Raw genomic sequence first — 20,772 nt, 5'->3', positions numbered from 1 at the left:
GGCCACTTGGTCTTCTTTACACACTTTCACTGTGCACTACTGCTTACAACAGCAGAGCGCTTCTGATGCAGCCATGGGCTCGGCAATCCTGTCAACCATGACACAAAGATAAGACTGTCTACTATTTAAAGACTTAAGGGTGGCGTCCTAACCTACAAACAAACATCTAGACACCACCCAGGAGCTTGGGACTCCCAGACAGCATGGCTAATTCAGCCTGCTATCGCTGGGAAAAACCAAGTTTGCTTACCATAAACAGTGTTTCCGTAGATAGCAGGATGAATTAGCCATGTGATCCCTCCCTCCTCCCTAGACAGTCTCTACACAAACGCACTAAATACATTTTACTTTCTATATTCTTCTCGCTTTGAAACAAGAGACTGAGGTAAATCGGGCAATCGCGAGGGAACCTCACTGTGCAGCCGCACAGAGTTCAAAACTCTGTACTCTAGGAGAAACTCTGCCTACTGCCGGTCATGCGACGCCCCCCAGACAGCATGGCTAATTCATCCTGCTATCTACGGAAACACCGTTTACGGTAAGCAAACTTGCTTTTACTTCCAATATAGGCTTTTTCAATGGAGTAAAAAGTCTGGAAAATTACAAATTTAATCAAAAAAGTTAAAAAATAATAATAATACAGAGGTTATCCAATCGAAATGTTATTCATAGTGATACTTCTTCCATATTAGCAGGATTTTTATTATCAGTTATACACAAGTGATGGTTCTTCAATGGAGTCTCGGCAGAGGTTCTTTGAGGATCTCTCTCTTCCCCAACTAACAACTGAAGATAGAGCCACCTTGGAGGAATCTATTAAGGATGGGGAAATTAGGAGGGTTATTAGTAAATTATATCTGGGAAAATTGCCTGGGCTGGATGGGTTCAGTGGAGAATTTTATAAAATATTGGAAGAAGAAATTGTTACCCCCTTGAAGGAAATGTTTTTTGCTGCTAAGAAAGATGGCCATTTCAAGATAGGCCATAATTTTGCCACAGTAGCGCTAATACTTAAACGAGGAAAAGATATATTGTATCCTAAATCATATAGACCTATGCCTTTACTTAATCAGGATATCAAGATTTTAGCTACCATTCTTGCCAATCAAATGAATCATCATATTCAATCCCTAATAGCACCAGATCAAACTGGCATTATCATTGGAAGGCATTCTTCCGCTAATCTTTTAAAGGTACTAATGGTTCTCCAAATAGGTTGTAACAGACAAAATGATAATGTTTTGGTTAGTCTAGATGCAGAAAAGGCCTTTGATTAACTTTCATGTGGTGTATATTGAAACAATATAACTTTGGTGACAATTTTGTAAACTGGGTACAGCTCCTGTATGCAGATTCTTGTGCATAGATCTTGCTAAATGAATCCATTTCCAATGTTTTTTCTTAGGGCCAGGGAAGAAGTTGGTGACCACTGTGCCCTTTGCTATATGTTTTAGTGTTGGAAACTCTGGCTATTAAATTAAGAAACCTGAATATTTTTCAAGGAATTGCTATTAAGAATAAGAAAGTTAAATTTAGTCTGCAGATGATATGTTTCTATTTATAGGCAACCCCAGAGCTAGTCTTGCTGAAATCATTATTACCATTCAAATATTTGGATCCTTTTCAGGATTAAAAATCAATTATAATAAATCTGAGGTGTTTCCCTTAGATGTACATTACCAACCAGATGGATGGAGACATTTCCTCTTAGGTGGCCTCTGGATAAACTTAGTTATCTGGGTATCTGGCTTCCTTGTACTGTTAAAGGTCTTTGCAAATAAAAGATCTTAGAAAACCAGCATAGAATTAAAGAACTTCTTTATAAATGGATAACATCCCGCTTGAACTTGATGGGAAGGTGTGTAATCATTAAAATAGTAATTCTTCCTAAAATCTTGTACTGCAAGTTAATGTTGCCTATTTGAATAAAGAACAAAGAAATAAATAGCTTTAGATCTATGCTTACTAGGGGTGTGAATCGTGTGATCGATCGTCTTAACGATCGATTTTGGCTGGGGTGGGAGGGAAATCTGATCGTCGTGTTTTTTTTTTTTAATCGTTAACAATCGTAAATCGGGGGAGGGCGGGAAAACTGGTACACCAAAACAACCCTAAAACCCACCCCAAACCTTTAAAACAAATCCCCCACCCTCCCGAACCCCCCAAAATGTTTTAAATTACCTGGGGTCCAGTGGGGGGGGGGGGGGGTCCCGGCGTGATCTCCAGCTCTCTGGCCACAGCTGTGTTGAGAAATGGCGCCGGTGGCCCTTTGCCCTTATCATGTGACAGGGCAAAGGTAGCGCCGGCGCCATTTTGGTTCCTGGCTCCCGACGTCACACGGGCAGGAGATCGCTCCTGGACCCCCGCTGGACCCCCAGGGACTTTTGGCCAGCTTGGGGGGGGCCTCCTGACCCCCACAAGACTTGCCAAAAGTCCAGCGGGGGTCTGGGAGCGACCTCTTGCACGCGGGCCGTATTGCCAATCTTCAAAATGGCGCCGGCGCTACCTTTGCCCTCACTGTGTCATACTGTGAACCAAAATGGCGCCGGCGCTACCTTTGCCCTGTCACATGATAAGGGCAAAGGGCCACCGGCGCCATTTCTCAACGCAGCCGTGGCCAGAGAGCTGGAGATCACGCCGGGACCCCCCCCCACTGGACCCCAGGTAATTTAAAACATTTTGGGGGGTTCGCGAGGGTGGGGGATTTGTTTTAATGGTTCGGGGTGGGTTTTAGGGTTGTTTTGGTGTGCCGGTTTTCCCGCACCCTATTTAACGATACAATACAAATGCCCCTGACGATAAATCGGGGGCATTTGTATTGTATCGTGCACTCTAATGATTTTGGACGATTTTAAAATTATCTATTTTAATTGTTCAAAAATGATTCACATCCCTAATGCTTACTTCCTTTATTTGAAGTAGCAAGTGAGCACATTTTTTTTTTTTTTTTCTCCTTTATCTTTTGGTCATCAATGTTACAACGTTATTGTTAAATTTTGAACTTATGTACACTGTTCCAAGTTTCATAACCTTGTTCTATGTAATGCCTTTTGGCAATTTTCATGTTCTGTTTCAATGTAAACCGATGTGATCTTTATTTCATATAGGAACACCGGTATATAAAAATCTAAAAATAAATAAATAAATAAATTTAAAATTGGATACCTTATGAAAAAAAATGGGAGGATTGGCTGTCCCTGGTTTGCGCTTTTATAATATAGCCTGCCTTATGAGATATATTCAATAATGGGTCTCCTTGCATAATACATTTGATAGTTATGAATTACAACAGGAATGGTCTCGGTCATACCGAGTAATTAATCTTTTACATAAGCCCAGGGCAGTGTCATGCTCTTTACAGATTTCTGGATTCTGGGTTTTATCTTTTGGAGGGCCTAGAAATGGCGGTGAAAGAGTATTCATAGATCTTGTACTGTCTCCCCATTTCTATTTTTTACCATAGTTGATGATTTCCTAGTTGGCTTAAATAGTACTTTTTAAATTCTTGGATGTGGAATGGATTTTATTGCCTGGGTTATTTAATACATCCAGAACTGGGAGTCTTGTAATCTTTTCAGCAATTATAGGAAGAATGGGGCCTTTCTGGAAATAATTCTTTTGTTTACATGCAACTAAGGCATTATTGTCTTAGTATTTGTAAAGAGAACTTAGACCAAATTACTTTAAGAACATAAGAACATGCCATACTGGGTCAAACCAAGGGTCCATCAAGCCCAGCATCCTGTTTCCAACAATGGCCAATCCAGACCATAAGAACCTGGCAAGTACCCAAAAACTAAGTCTGTTTCATGTTACTGTTGCTAGTAATAGCAGTGGCTATTTTCTAAGTCAACATCTCCTCCAAGAACTTATCCAATCCCTTTTTAAACACAGCTACACTATTTATTTTATTTATTTGAAGAGTTTTATATACCGTTATTCAGAAAGCCATCATAACGGTTTACAAAGAGAATAAATTTTAACACAGAGGTTTTTAGATATAAAAAAAAACATGTTGTAATTACAATAATGATAAACATAAACAAGTAAGTCTCTGCAGATATAAGGTTGAATGTGGAGGGAGGTTAGTAATGTTGAGAATTAAGGTTATGAGTTCATTTGAGAGTTGGTCTGTGTAGATGATTGTGGATCCAAGAAGAATTTACGAAACAGTAAAGTTTTTAGGTCTTTTTTGAAGGTTTTTATATTGTGTTGAGTTAGTGCAGTTAGATTAGTTTTAAATGTGCCACATGCTAACTTCATGGAGTGCCTCCTAGTCTTTTTCTTATCCAAAAGAGTAAATAACCAATTCACATTTACCCGTTCTAGACCTCTCATGATTTTAATCACCTCTATCATATCCCCCCTCAGCCATCTCTTCTCCAAGCTGAAAAGTCCTAACCTCTTCAGCCTTTCCTCATAGGGGAGCTGTTCCATTCCCTTTATCATTTTGGTCACCCTTCTCTGTACCTTCCCTATCGCAACTATATCTTTTTTGAGATGCGGCGACCAGAATTGTGCACAGTATTCAAGGTGCAGTTTCACCATGGAGTGATACAGAGGCATTACGACATTTTCCGTTTTAGTCACCATTCTCTTTCTAATAATTCCCAACATGGTGGCATTTCTAAAGATAAGCGTTTATATTCTCACATTAAGGTATTTATAGATGCACAGTTTTTAGTAGTAAACTAAAAAAATTACTGAAAAAATAATTTACAAAATATATATATAGTTTTGCATGGACTTGGATGAGACCTATGATTATTACTAACAGGGTACAGTTAAACATGCTAAATGTTTCACAAGATTTCTATGGTACGTAGTTTAGCAAATACTTATAACCTCGATTTATGATGGTTTCTTTAACCTAAGGTCTCTACCGTTGGTTGTCATTATTTTCCTTTGTGTCTATAATACTAGCAAAAAGGTTAATTTTTCATTATTGTAAGGATGAAACAGTGCCATATGTTCAAGAATGGAAGCAGGCCAATGTTAAATTTTGCAAGTATTGAAAAGTTGAGGAGCAAAGACAATTCTAATCTAAAGTCTTTTCTAAAACAGGGGTTATTTTCATCTATGGGATAGAGTATCTTCAAGTTTGTAACGAGGCATACATTTTATTGACAAGTCTGCAGCACTATATTATGCTATAATTGTCACCACTTTACATGGAGTTGTTTAGATGTTGGTGTGCATGATAAGAGTGAATTGTATGAGTGTATGTCTGGTGTGCGCATATTGGGGTAGATTGTAATAAAATACGCTCTCACATACTTTTGTTCGCACACCAGGCGCAAACAAGAGTACGCCGGATTTTAATAGATACGCGCGTATCCTTTTAAAATCCGGGGTCGGCGCGCGCAAGGCTGTGCAAAATTGGCAGCCTGCATGCGCCGAGCCGTGCAGCCTGCCTCCGATGCCTCCGAGGCCGCTCCGAAATGGGAGCGGCCTTGGAGGGAACTTTCCTTCCACCCCCCCCCCGCACCTTCCCCTCCCTTCCCCTATCTAACCCACCCCCTAGCCCTATCTAAACCCCCCTCTACCTTTGTTTGAAGAGTTACGCCTGCGCGCGCACCGGCTGCGCAATTCCCCGGCCCAGGAGCAGTTTCGGAGGCCTCGGCCACACCCTCGAAATGCTGCTGGGCCAGAACCACGACCGTGACATGCCCCCGACACACACCCCCAGGAAAGCCCCAGGACTTACGCGCATCCCGGGGCTTGCGTGCGCCGCCGAGCTTATTCAACATAGGCTCGGTGCACGCAGGGGGAACTTGGGGCAGGTTTTCGGGGCGTACGCGCGTACCCCTTTGAAAATCTGCCCCACTGCGTACATGGGGAGGGGGAGCTAATAAGTGGAAATAAAAAATGGAAAACTGGTGAACAGAGTGTAATATGAGTTAGCACCATCTGTTACATAGGATGTTCATTTTATATTTTGTACTTATTTTGTTTTTTTATTGGTTGAATAATGTATCTTTGTATCTGTTACTAAATCTGTTACTAAATCTGTTACTGTTAATAAAAATGAATATACAAAAAAAAAAAAAAGACAAATGAGCACTTGATGTGATTTACCTGGATTTCAGCAAGGTTAACTATATGGTCCCGAATAGTATGTTCATGAACACAATGAAAAGCCTGGGAGTGGGTCCCAAGGTGGTGGAATGGATTACAAACTAGATGACAGACAGAAGTCAGTGAGTTGTGGTAAATAGAACCTACTCTGAGGAGAGAAGAGTCATAAGTAGAGTGCCTCAAGGATCGGTGCTAGGGCGGGCAGATTCTGTTCAATATTTTGGTGAGCAACATTGCAGAATAGTTAGAAGGAAAAGTTTGCCTTTCTGCAATTGACACTAAGATCTGCAACAGAGTAGACACACCAGAAGGAATGGAATGATAAGCGATCTAAGAAAACCTGAGAAGTGGTCAAAGTTTGCGGCTGGGATTCAATGCAAAGAAATGCAGAGTTATTTGGGGTTCAGAAATCTGAAGCAGCTGTATGTGATGAAGGGTGAAAGACTGATGTGCACAGACCAGGAAAGAGACCTCAGGTGATAATATCTGAAGCAAAGTGACAAGGTGGTGGCTAAGGCCAGAGGGATGCTGGGCTGCATAGAGAGAGGCATAACCAGCAGGAAAAAGGAGGTGATAATGCCCTATGCAGGACACCTTTAATACTGTGTGCAGTTCTGGAGACTGTCTAAAAAAGGGATAGAAACAAGATGGAAGTGGTCCAGAGAAAGAGAACCAAAATGGGGAAGGGTCTGCATCAAAAGCGATATGAGATGAGACTGAAGGACCTGAATTTCTATAGCCTGGAGGAGAAGAGGTGCAGGGAAGATATAATAGACTTTTACATATCTGAAAGGAATTAATGATGCACCAGAATAAAATATTTTCCAATGGAAAGAAAGCTGCAGGGGGTCATGATATGAAATGCCAAGGAGTTAAAATCAGGAGCAATGTCAGGAAATATTTCTTCTCAGAATGGGTGGTGGATGCCTGGAGTGTCCTCCCAGAGGAGGTGTGAAGACAAGAACAGTAATGGAATTCAAAAGGTGTGAGATAAATACAGAGGATCCCTTGTGGCTAGAGGATAGAAATGAAGAAAAATGTGATATGTTAACTGGGGTAACTTTCATGGAGTGGCAGTTACTTTCTTAAATAAAAATAAAACCCTGCTGGGCAGACTGGATGGACCCCTTGGGTCTTTTTCTCTCAACATTTACTATGTTACTATGTTAGTTTGTGAAGCTCTGGTTCACATTGCGGCAATCAAGTTGACCCTCCCTGTAGGATCTAGAATCTCTATAAAGATGAACAAAAGCGATTTGTTTGATTACCTCAGTAATCTTTCTTCCAGGATATGCTCATAGATGTGGGTCTCCCTGAATTCTTTCGACAGAAGAAGGTTTGCAGCAATACATAACACCCTTCCCAGATTGCAAATACACTTTGCTGACCCATTCTCCTTCCCGGAAAAGGCTAAGCATCCTCTGTTTACCTGTTCACCTGCAGAGGGAAGCTCAAATCCTCAAGCCCCACCTTCCTAAGAATCAGTGTGAAGCAATCTGGGATTGCAGCCAAACGCTCCTTCTATAAAAGGTTTCTCTAAGGCACAGGTGAACTGTTCCTCCTCTCAAGTCCTCAGTTCGGTACCTTGTGTCCGAACTTCGGACAAGATGGGCATAGGTAGAGGGACACGGATTCACATATGGATCCTAGTAATAGCAGCCACCTTTGTCCAGCTACAAGGTAGGAACTTGCATATTCTATTTCTTTTATCAGTTTTATCAGTTGAACTAAATCTGTTCAAACAACAAGGTTAACTTGAACTCTGAATGTAAGAAACTTTTACTAGTGAGTTTATATGGGTGGAATTTTTTTTTCCGCTTACAAATCCAGTAAATGTTAACTGGACAGGCTCAACATCAATAGTCCATCTGCAAACACAGGAGCCTGGGGCAAACCTAATATGAAAGAGAAAGTGCAGAACCTAAACCATTTTAAAATAGTAGCACATCTGTAAATGCTGGGAGAGAAGTTTATGTTTTAAAAAAGAATGTCTTGCTTTCAAATTAGTGAAAGAAACCTGATGACAGTGGAAGTGGGTGGTGTGTTTGACAAAGGCTGACAAGAAAGATCTCACATTCTTGTTCTCCTTTGATCTTACTCTGTGGGTGCTGTCAGCTCCTCTTCTAATTGTAGCTGAACCCCAAACTTTTTAGCTTTCACTCCTCCCAGTTCTGCTGTCCTTTCTACTGGATCTCTTGGCTTCCTCTTCCTAGTATTTAGGAAAACGATTAAGAGCACAGATGCATATGCAGCCATTCTGAAAGCTGGAAAAAAACTGAAACCAATCTAAAACCAGAGATTTCCTCAAGGATTATATTGATCTTAAAGAGGCAATACTGGCCACATTTCTTTTGTTAATCCAATTGGCAGTGGAAATACATAAAATCATTAGCTTCCATCCTAGTTTTGGTTGTGATTTGTATTTATCTCCTGAGGACACATTAGTGATTGAAAACTGCTCTTAATGCACCATTTCCATCATTGCAAATCTATGTAAATTAGTGTATTGTTGTGCTGCTTGATGAACTCTTTAAGGATAAGCTCACAACTCAATTTCCAACCTCAGGCAGATCTACGTTTGGTTCATAGAATCCTTCCATGAAAATAAGCATCTAAAATTCAAAGGAGTGCCCTAGAGCCAAGTGATTACATGCATGCATTCATTTATAATATCAAGTCAACATGTTGGAAGAGATTGAAAAGCAAACAAATTCTCAGACTATCCAAACAAATAAGGTGAAATTTTATGAAAGCTATAAAATGAATAGTTTTGTGCCATAGTAAATCAACATCCTTGGCAGTAAGTAGCAATGGAACATCCCCACATTTTTACAGTTTGAAAACTCAGCGCCAGTATTGCACCAGTACAAGTAAAGTATGAAAAACCACAAAAGGGAATGGACAAGAAGGACTATGACCATTAACAGAGTGTGCACACCTATGATAACAAAAAAGTGTAAATGTATGAAGTGAAACGTGTAATTATCATAACTGTGCACTAATACCGCACCGTTAATACCCTTCCAATTTCTCCAGAAGCCACGTTATAATACTGTTCCCTTGGAACTGCAGTGATATTAACTATGACACTTTTGTTTTTAACCATTTTGCACATCTACAACTAGATCTAGTGAATTTAACAGGCTTAAAAGGCAGGTTCTATCTTACTGTTCTCCTCTCTGGTGCTCCAAAATACCTTTAAGGTAATTTTAAAAAATAGATCTAGTTTTGCTACCCTGTCATTAGATTTTCTGAGTAGTAAAAGTTGCAAGATCTAGTTGCTGTTTCATTGCATCTTCTAAAATACATGTGGCCATGCATCATTTTTATGAAGTTCTGTGATTGCAGGGACCCTTTGCTGCTGTAGGACTTCACCTGAAATTCATTGCAAAAGCTTTAGATGGTTAAGCACTGTGAGGGATTTACAGTGTACACATGGGGTTAAAAAAAAGTCACTGTCTGGGGTGCCTGGCATCAAGATGGGACCAAGGAGGCCAATATTCAGCAGGCCAGTGAATGGAAAAGTCACTTGGGTGACTTCACCTGGATATTCAGCAGAACATACCTGGGTAAATGTTCCACTGAATATACCCTGCTAAAGTTATCCAGGTAACGTGACGACAGCGTATCCCCCGGCAAAGTTTATATGGATAGCCTTGAATATTGGCACTAGCTGGATACATTTTAGCTATGCCCCTGGAATGTCGCCCAACCTGCATCTTTTTCTCCAGGTAAATTTAGCCAGTGGTTGGGGAAAATCTGCATTTCTCAGTTTTTGTCCAGGTAACCTTTGGAGTTACCTGGACAAACCTTTGAATACCGACCTCCAGAAGAGAAAGTTACATAGTAACATATAGAGCAGTATCAGGGAGACCTAACAGAAGTAACTATTACTAGGGTGTGATAATGGCTGTTGATAACTAGTACAGAAATGTATTATTTTATAATTTTATATTATATTGTATTTGGTACATGGTATTTTTAATAGAGCTGTACATCACCTTAAGCATTTTTTAACAGTAAGGCATTCAATAAATGTAATAAATAAATAAATAAAATAAAACAGACTATTGGCAGCAGAAAAAGACCATCCATCCATCCACTCTGCCCAGGAAGTAACTACTGCTCCGTGCAGGTTACCCCAAGCCTTATATTAAGGATAGTAGTATTAACAATCAAAACCAAGCACTGTCAAACTCATAACAAAATTATTGCTAGCAACATTTTTACAGGGGGAGCAGCCTTCCTAATAATTCAGACAATGCTGCTTGAACGGGCTTTGCTTTTGGACCCAGCCACAGAAGCAGTCCTGAGCTTTTTCCCTAATCTCTGCATATCAGCACCCCGGACTGTAAAAGTCAGGGCCTTGACTTTTCTCCCCTGCTGTCGAAGCAGAGAGCAATGTCGCAGTTGTGTCAAAATCATGAAAGCAGGGACAGTAACTTTTAAACCAGCTCGCAAGTGCACATGTGCACGCGCTTATCGGCCCGTACCCAGGGACGCGACCGTTTATAACTTAAGCGCTTATATGCATGCATGCTGTAAAGAAGCCTGAACTGTGCGCATATGTGCACTCAGTTTAAGTGGATGCGTGCCTATGTGCACAAATACCGCTTCTGCTGCATTCGAGGGGAGATTTTAAAAGCCACACACGCCGACACCAAGGGTTTTCCCATCTGTGCTAGTTAAGGGATAGGACTTCCAAACCCCTCTAGTTTAACAGCCTCCCTTCTCCCCTGTTAGCCCCGACCTTTAAAACCCCGCTGATCTGCCTGTATTTTTTGGTTTTACTACTTACACATCATAGCAGAAGTAAAGTTACTTGGCAGGGGACTCTGGCACGTGCCAGTGCATGTAAGTATTTAAGCACAAACTTAATGATAAAATTCTGGAATGCCCATGCCCTATCCAGACCACGCCCTTGCCCCCCATCCCCCTTTTGGAAACTTTCTATGCACGCCTTGGCATTTACACTCTTATCCCAGTGGCTTTTAAAACCTGCTCAGCGAGTGCCGGCCCATTCCCTAATTTTGGCGTGCATTGGGCTTTTAAAATTCACCTTTAATTGTTTCCGGATAGTAATATTGGTGTCTTCTGTTAGGGGTAGTAGCTGCCGCTCCTTGCAGGTTATCCTCATGCACCCTTTTCTTCATTTCTACCTCTAGCCTTTGGGGATCTGCAGTGTTTATCCCATGCCTTTTTGAATTTGTTTACCTTTTTCATTTTCACCACCTCTTCTGGAAGGGCATTCCAGGCATCCACCACCCTCTCTGTGAAGAAATATTTCCAGATGCTGGTTCTGAGTCGTCCCCTGGAGTTTCATTTCATGATCTCTAGTTCTACTATTTGCTTTCCAACAGAAAAGGTTTGAGGATCGTGCATCAATAAAACCTTTCCAATTTCTGAAATTCTGTTACCATGTCTTCCCTGCACCTCCTGCCTTCCAAGGTATACATATTCAGATCCTTCTGCCTTTCCTCATAAGTCTTCTGATACAGATCCCACACCATTTCAGTTACCTTTCTGTGGATCGCCTCCTTTCTCTATCCTTTTTGAGATATGAGTTCCAGAACTGAACACAAAACTCCAGGTGAGGCCTCATCAAGGACCCGTAGAAGGGCATTATCACCTCCTTTTTTTTTTTATTGGTTATTCCTTTCTCTTTGTAGCACAGCATTCTTCTGCCTTTAGCTATCACCTTGCACCAGACATTATCACACAAAGGTCCCTTTCCCAGTCTTTCACTCACCATCACATACAGCTCTTTTGGATTTCCGCATCCCAGATGCATGACTCTGCACTTCTTGGCATTGAGTCCCAGCTATAGATAGGGACGGTGTAGTGCTAAGAGTTCACAGATCCTTATATTGAGTTAATCAGAGAAATGAAGCATTAAATCAAGCATTTTCAACTTTTATTCATAAATTCTTAGAGCAAGGTTTTGGTCCCCTGACACGGACCCTATTTCGCCACATGGGATGTGTTGGGAGGGACAGAGGCCCGAAAAACAACTGATGGTAGTGTCAAAGGGTTCTTAGTACATAGGGATACAATCATTGGTTCATGCACTATCAGGGGAAAATGCCGATGTTGAGAGAGGGACGCCTTGAGGAGGATTGTCCAAGAAGGAGTAAGCTGCTGGGCGCAGTAAAATAGTGCACAAAAGGTTCCCAGTCGATTTCTATATATGACCAGCTTTTTAACCAGAACTATTCAAAGGGGAGAGAGAACTCTGACAAACTCCGCGGAGATGTCATTGTTTCACCGTTCCAGCTACCTTCAATGCTACATTTGTCAGAGTTCCCTCTACCCTTTGAATAGTTCTGGTTAAAAAGCCGGTCCTATATAGAAATCGATTGGGAAACTTTTGTGCAGTGTTTCACTGCGCCCAGCAGCTTACTCCTTCTTGGACAGTCCTCCGCAAGGCATCCCTCTCTCAACACCAGCATTTTCCCCTGATAGTACATATGGATACGATCATTGGCTCATGCATTGAGAACCCTTTGACACTACCAACAGTTGTTTTCAGGGCTTCTGCCACTCCCGACGCAGCCTATGTGGCAAAACACGGTCCACGTCGGGGGACAGCAACCTTGCTTAAGAATTTATGAATAAAAGGTGAAAACATTTGATTTAATGCTTCATTTCTCTGATTAACTCAATATAAGGATCCGTGAACTCTTAGCGCTATACCATCCCTATCTATAGTTTTTCACCAATAGTGTATACTGCTCATCATCTCCACTTCCTATTTGTTATCGAGTCACAGCTGCCAAACATTTGACTACTCTTCAAGCTTTCTTATATCCCTTTTCATTCTCTCTACTGCTTCAGGCATGTCCACTCTATTACAGATTTTAATATCATCTACAAATAGACAAACTTTACCTTTTGTCCCTTCTGCAATGTCACTCACAAACATATTGAACAGAACCGGTCCCAAAACCAGCCCTTGTGGCACTCCACTCAATACTGATCTCTCTTTTGACTAGGTTCCATTTACCATTACACACTGTCTCCTGTCAGTCAACCTGTTTGTAATCTACTCCACCACTTTGGCCCTGACTCCAAGTTTCTCATTTTATTCATGAGCTCCCTATGCGGGACTGTATCAAAGCTTTGCTGAAATCCAAGTATATTACATCAAGTGCTCTTCCTTGATCCAATTCTCTAGTGACTCAATCAAAAAAATCAATCAGATTTGTCTGACAGGACCTATCTCTGATGAATCCATGCTGCCTCAAGTCCAGAACCCCACCACTTTGTAGAAGGTTCACTATCTTTTCCTTCAAAAGAGTCTCCATTAATTTTCCCACCACCAAGGTGAGCTAACCGGCCTGTTTTTTCCAGCCTCCTCTCTGCTACCACTCTTGGTAAGTGGGACCACCACTGTTTTTCTTGAGTCATGTAGCACCACTCCTGTTTCTAGGGATCTACTGAACAGTTCTTTCAGAGGACCAGCGAGCACATCTCTGAGCTCCCTCAGTATCCTAGGATGTACCTCATCCAGCCTCACAGCCTTGTCCACTTTCAGTTTTCCTAGCTCTTTTTCCATACACTCTCTTCTGTATGTATGTAGTCTTTTTAACCAGCAACAGTCCTTCTCCAAGGTCTTCTGTAGTGAACACCAAACTGAAGTATTTGTTTCTATTTCAGCCATTTCTTCATCTAATCACTTCAAACCTCTCTTTTTTCTGATATATCTGAAAAATGTTTTGTCATCTTGCTTTACCTCTTTGGCAATCTTCCACCTGACCTTTTGCTTTCCTTATTTCTTTCTTCTTCTCCCTTACTTTCACCAGATATTCTTCCCTGTCTTCCTCTTTTTGGGATCCTTCATACTTCCTGAACGCTGTTCTTTTTGTCTTTTTCAGCATCTCTTTTGAGAACCAGGTCAGTTTATTTTCCCTCTTACTTTTGTTTACTTTTCTAATGTATAGATTTATTGCCTTTGTAATAGCTTCTTTTAATTTGCCCACTATTGTTCCACCTCGCCCATTTTCTCCCAGTCTTCTAGTTCTTCTTCCAGAAACATCCCCATTTTGGCAAAGTCTGTGGGGGAGTTAGGGGTTAAAGTTATAGATATTCAATATATATATATCAAGTAGAATGCTTTACAGACTGTAAGAGGTTCTGACCTAGACAAATCTAGATAATACAAGATACAATATAAAAGAAAGCCTGGCAGCCAAAAGGCATAAAATAAAGTCCTTTTCAATTCTAGCTGAATCTGCTTTCACTAAATCAAAATGACTTGTCCTCACTCAACGCACTTCTTGAGTCTTTGAATCTGTAAAAGAGAAAAGTCTGTGAAGTACACAGAAATTATGCAATGTGTAAAGAATTCCTATCACCCTGAAGGTTGGGTAAATTTCCCAGTATATTTATTCTAAATTGGCAAACTAATATTTAAAATTACTGCAGTAAATATAATGGAAAGCTAAGTACCTTTCAGGAGCTGCTGTCATTAGACAATGGGGCCTGATGTCATAGTTAAAAAAAGTGGCATGGGTTATAAATTGTTTTCAAGTTACTAATAAATGGGTAAAATCTTTTAAACATAGCACATGATGGCAGATAACAATCTAGAAAGATGCAGTAATATTCATAGAACAACCATATATAATCACTTTAAAGGTGTCATTTTTTCCAAAGTGATCTCACCAAGACAGAAGCTTTGAATCTAGTATTAAGAGCTGACACATTGTACTATACTGAAAAATGAGTCTGTGTGTGAACTAGAATGTAATAAAATTCCAAGATGTCAATACAGAAGTGCTGGAGAGTAGGCAGCAAAGGGTTCTATTATATCACTGTAATTCACCTAATAGTTTTTTTTTCTGTTGATGGTGAGCTAGTCCTATGAAAAAACAGTTCAAAGGCTTTGCAATGATTAGCAGTATCAGCTGATACTAACACACAGTTCTCTCATTATAAGGCTATTGGCAAGAGATGTTATAGAGAAGGCATTTTATAACAGGGATCTGCAATGTATATCAGAAGAGTTGGGTTTTAGGGCTCCATTTACCCCAGTCTAGTTTGGCATCTGGAAGCCAAACAGAATGAAATATTTGGGTTTTGCTGAATAGCAAGTGCACTTATTTATTTATTTTATTTACATTTCTTATATCCCATTTATAAAAATCAATTCCTTCAAAGCAGGAGGACAGGCACAAGAAAAATTCAGATCAAGAGATTCACAAGGAAGATTCAGCATATACACACTATTAATAGCCTTTTCAACTCTTACAGATACACTAGCAACATACATCCAACCCTGAGCACTGTTACCGATACCGCAATGCAATCCCATTATTTCCTATGAAAGAAATGTTGTCACTTTTAAAATGTTTTTGTACTTGGGGTAAAATAGCTAAAATAAACCTGGTTCTTTTACTCTAACACATAATGGCACCCAAAACATTTTACACCTTTCCCCATATTGTAATGATTAGCTAACTTTCCACACATAAAATCTGGTATTAAAGGGTCAATTTGGATTTAGATTTGATTACTCATCTTTGCAAACCTGAGCTTAAAGCTTTTCACACTAGGGATCACAGTGTTTGCATTTTAAAGATTGCTTTGGCATACCCTAACAACTATAATCTCTATACACATACTCCATCTCTCTTATCCTAATATAAACACATTCACATTTTTACTCCCTCTTTCAGGCTTATTTAGTCACACCTTGCATAATCAAATTTGCACTATACACATGTTCTGCATGCATGCAAACCTGTTTATAGAGCTATCCTTAGCTACTCAGACAGCACACACCTGTGTGTGTAGTCCTGGGACATTAGGATAACATAATCTATAAACAGTATTGGCAAACTGCTGAGTCACATTAGCAAACATGGCTCACCCACACTGGCTACTCATAACACTACATAGCACTACTATGTGCTAGTGTATAACCTTCAGTACATATAATTGACACATACCCATCCCTACTAATAGCATATTATGCACAATACTTTTGATAATGAGCCTGAGGTTACAGTTTCCTTGGTTAAACAAACACATAAAGTGGTTAAATTACCACATGTTTGAAAACTGTGATCAGTAACATCAATCATTAATCTGTCTGCTCACAAGTTTGAAATTTATGCTAATTCAACCCCTATTTGTATCTATTACTATGTGTCCAATATATGCTCAAATATTTTATTTGGTTAAACAAGAACCCCTGAAGAATTTACTTTGAGAGTGCACTCTTAGTGGCTGCTTCAAGAGAGTGAGAGGAGAAAATAGCATCATAAGAGAGAGAGAGTGCACTAAGCATCACTTAGTGCTCTCTGTCCAGACATGTTCATTTCTTCTTGAATACCAAGTATGCATACATTTATGCCAATACTTCAATTATGGCTGTACAATATAAGCTGAATTTTCAAAAGGTGTGCATGTAAAAACCAACATATAGGCATGTAATTGCATATACTCACTTATATACTAAATAAGGGTGTGTGAGTAAATCTATACATGTAAAGAAGGGGCAGTTCAGGGGCGTTCCCAGGTGGGGACCAACATTTATACATGGAAGTTGCTAGTTCATAAGAGATTTACACATGTAGATATGGCTGTTTACTCATATATTACTTACATATGTGCTTTATCTGTAAACACTTTAAAGTGAAATACTGATTAGGTGGGGGGGGGGGGGTCTGGGTGAAATGGGGGGAAGCTGAGGCTGAAGAGCCAGGAGGGCAATGACCTGCAGATGAAGTGGGCAAACTGGTAGACTAATTGGTAAAACTGGTAATTTCACTGCTGCATGCATGTTAAAAAAAAAATCTCCTGACTTACACGCGCAAAACCTGACTTCCGGGGTAAATACATGTAAATTAAGTGGATAAAATCTCCATGTATGTATTTTTAAAGTTAGAAATAGCTTTGCCGCTACTTAGCCGGATAAATCCTAAAAGTGCTACTTATGAAGCTAACAGGGTCATTTATCATTTTGCGTTAAGGCCCTAACACGTGCGGTAAATGGTGCAAAGCATGGAGTTAATGGTAATGAGCGGCTCCTAATGTCAAATGTCTTTCTGTGCACTACCAACCGAAAATGTTTGAGAGCGAGCGAGAGAGAGCTAGGCAGAGAGAATACATTGTACAAATCAACTCCTCTTTTACCTTTCATCGCTCCTAATGACAGAAAATTTTCAGTGATGTCAACTTTTCTGCTCGTACCTCTGACTGAGTATGTAAAACTGTCTCCCCCAAACCTAGCCCACCCTCCAAACCCCCAAAATATCCCTTTTATAATGATATAAATAGTAAAGTTACATATTCTCCCTCTCTCCCTCCCCCCTCTTTTTGGTTGGTAACGTACCTGTGGTGGATTAATAAGCATGTGATGTGAAAATTAGCACTAGTGTGATAAATTTATCGCAGCTTGTGGAAATTACCTGTGCCATGCAGGAGCACATGCCTCCTTTTTTTTATCGTGGGCGCTATTTTTGCTATATTTATAGCTTTTTGATTAATCTAGGCCTAAGTCAAATAACTGGGCAAATCTGAAAGATGCTACTTATCTGCTTAAGTAAGATGATGAATGTCTCAAATAGAGCTACTTACACAGATAAGTATAACTATTTAAGACCTATCCGGCTAGCTGACTTGACCGGATAAGTAGCCCTTTTCAGACTTATCTGGCTATCTGACATAACCAGATAAGTGCCGCTTTTAAAACTTTTCTCTTAGCCAGAGATATATGAACTTATCCAGATAAGTGCAATATGTGTGTTTACATTTTTTTTTTACATATGCACACATGTTTAAGAACATAAGAACATAAGAAAATGCCATACTGGGTCAGACCAAGGGTCCATCAAGCCCAGCATCCTGTTTCCAACAGTGGCCAATCCAGGCCATAAGAACCTGGCAAGTACCCAAAAACTAAGTCTATTCCATGTAACCATTGCTAATGGCAGTGGCTATTCTCTAAGGGGCGGATTTTCAGAGCCCTGCTCGCGTAAATCCGCCCAAAACCGGGCGGATTTACGCGAGCAGGGCCCTGCGCGCCGGGAAGCCTATTTTACATAGGCCTCCCGGCGCGCGCAGAGCCCCGGGACTCGCGTAAGTCCCGGGGTTCTCGGAGGGGGGCGTGTCGGGGGCGTGTCGGGGGGCGGGCCCGGTCGTCGCGGCGTTCCGGGGGGCGTGTCGGCAGCGGTTTGGGGGCGGGTACGGGGGCGTGGCTACGGCCCGGGGGCGTGGCCGCGCCCTCCGTACCCGCCCCCAGGTCGCGGCCCGGCGCGCAGCAGGCCCGCTGGCGCGCGGGGATTTACGTCTCCCTCCGGGAGGCGTAAATCCCCCGACAAAGGTAAGGGGGGGGTGTAGACAGGGCCGGGTGGGTGGGTTAGGTAGGGGAAGGGAGGGTAAGGTGAGGGGAGGGCAAAGGAAAGTTCCCTCCGAGGCCGCTCCGATTTCGGAGCGGCCTTGGAGGGAACGGGGGGAGGCAGCGCGGCTCGGCGCGCGCAGGCTATACAAAATCGATAGCCTTGCGCGCGCCGATTCAGGATTTTAGTGGATACGCGCGCCTCCGCGCGTATCTACTAAAATCCAGCGTACTTTTGCTTGAGTCTGATGCGCAAGCAAAAGTAGGCTGATCGCGCTTCTTTTAAAATCTACCCCTAAGTGAACTTAATAGCAGGTAATGGACTTCTCCTCCAAGAACTTATCCAATCCTTTTTTAAACACAGCTATACTAACTGCACGAACCACATTCTCTGGCAACAAATTCCAGAGTTTAATTGTGCGTTGAGTAAAAAAGAACTTTCTCCGATTAGTTTTAAATGTGCCCCATGCTAACTTCATGGAGTGTCCCCTAGTCCTTCTACTATCCGAAAGAGTAAATAACCGATTCACATCTACCCGTTCTAGACCTCTCATGATTTTAAACACCTCTATCATATCCCCCCTCAGTCGTCTCTTCTCCAAGCTGAAAAGTCCTAACCTCTTTAGTCTTTCCTCATAGGGGAGTTGTTCCATTCCCCTTATCATTTTGGTAGCCCTTCTCTGTACCTTCTCCATCGCAATTATATCTTTTTTGAGATGCGGCGACCAGAATTGTACACAGTATTCAAGGTGCGGTCTCACCATGGAGCGATACAGAGGCATTATGACATTTTCCGTTTTATTCATCATTCCTTTTCTAATAATTCCCAACATTCTGTTTGCTTTTTTGCCTGCCGCAGCACACTGAACCGACGATTTCAATGTGTTATCCACTATGACACCTAGATCTCTTTCTTGGGTTGTAGCACCTAATATGGAACCCAACATCGTGTAATTATAGCATGGGTTATTTTTCCCTATATGCATCACCTTGCACTTATCCACATTAAATTTCATCTGCCATTTGGATGCCCAATTTTCCAGTCTCACAAGGTCTTCCTGCAATTTATCACAATCTGCTTGTGATTTAACTACTCTGCACAATTTTGTGTCATCTGCAAATTTGATTATCTCACTCGTCGTATTTCTTTCCAGATCATTTATAAATATATTGAACAGAAGGGTCCCAATACAGATCCCTGAGGCACTCCACTGTCCACTCCCTTCCACTGAGAAAATTGCCCATTTAATCCTACTCTCTGTTTCCTGTCTTTTAGCCAGTTTGCAATCCACGAAAGGACATCGCCACCTATCCCATGACTTTTTACTTTTCCTAGAAGCCTCTCATGAGGAACTTTGTCAAACGCCTTCTGAAAATCCAAGTATACTATATCTACCGGTTCACCTTTATCCACATGTTTATTAACTCCTTCAAAAAAGTGAAGCAGATTTGTGAGGCAAGACTTGCCCTGGGTAAAGCTATGCTGACTTTGTTCCATTAAACCATGTCTTTCTATATGTTCTGTGATTTTGATGTTTAGAACACTTTCCACTATTTTTCCTGGCACTGAAGTCAGGCTAACCGGTCTGTAGTTTCCCGGATCGCCCCTGGAGCCCTTTTTAAATATTGGGGTTACATTTGCTATCCTCCAGTCTTCAGGTACAATGGATGATTTTAATGATAAGTTACAAATTTTTACTAATAGGTCTGAAATTTCATTTTTTAGTTCCTTCAGAACTCTGGGGTGTATACCATCCGGTCCAGGTGATTTACTACTCTTCTGTTTGTCAATCAGGCCTACCACATCTTCTAGGTTCACCGTGATTTGATTCAGTCCATCTGAATCATTACCCATGAAAACCTTCTCCATTACGGGTACCTCCCCAACATCCTCTTCAGTAAACACCGAAGCAAAGAAATCATTTAATCTTTCCGCGATGGCCTTATCTTCTCTAAGTGCCCCTTTAACCCCTCGATCATCTAACGGTCCAACTGACTCCCTCACAGGCTTTCTGCTTCGGATATATTTAAAAAAGTTTTTACTGTGAGTTTTTGCCTCTACAGCCAACTTCTTTTCAAATTCTCTCTTAGCCTGTCTTATCAATGTCTTACATTTAACTTGCCAATGTTTATGCTTTATCCTATTTTCTTCTGTTGGATCCTTCTTCCAATTTTTGAATGAAGATCTTTTGGCTAAAATAGCTTCTTTCACCTCCCCTTTTAACCATGCCAGTAATCGTTTTGCCTTCTTTCCACCTTTCTTAATGTGTGGAATACATCTGGACTGTGCTTCTAGAATGGTATTTTTTAACAATGACCACGCCTCTTGGACATTTTTTACTTTTGTAGCT

The 20,772-nt window shown here is 41.1% G+C and overlaps 1 protein-coding gene across 3 annotated transcripts in view; it reads left to right on the top strand.

Annotated features, from left to right (window-relative positions):
- Positions 1-7,652: 7,652 nt before the first annotated feature.
- The window catches only part of LOC115079411 (mucin-5AC-like), a 113,056-nt gene continuing 99,936 nt past the window's right edge, over positions 7,653-20,772 (top strand). For all 3 annotated transcript variants that reach the window (XM_029582981.1, XM_029582980.1, XM_029582979.1), the window contains exon 1: positions 7,653-7,758. In XM_029582981.1, coding sequence (XP_029438841.1) covers positions 7,686-7,758 — 73 coding nt within the window. In that variant the 5' untranslated portion in view covers positions 7,653-7,685. The remainder of the gene's footprint in view (positions 7,759-20,772) is intronic.

The sequence above is a fragment of the Rhinatrema bivittatum genome, chromosome 17 (assembly GCF_901001135.1).
Source record: "Rhinatrema bivittatum chromosome 17, aRhiBiv1.1, whole genome shotgun sequence".
Taxonomy (NCBI): Eukaryota; Metazoa; Chordata; class Amphibia; order Gymnophiona; family Rhinatrematidae; genus Rhinatrema; species Rhinatrema bivittatum.
Note: the sequence above shows the minus strand (reverse complement) of the source record. Positions and strands in the feature narration are given on the sequence as shown.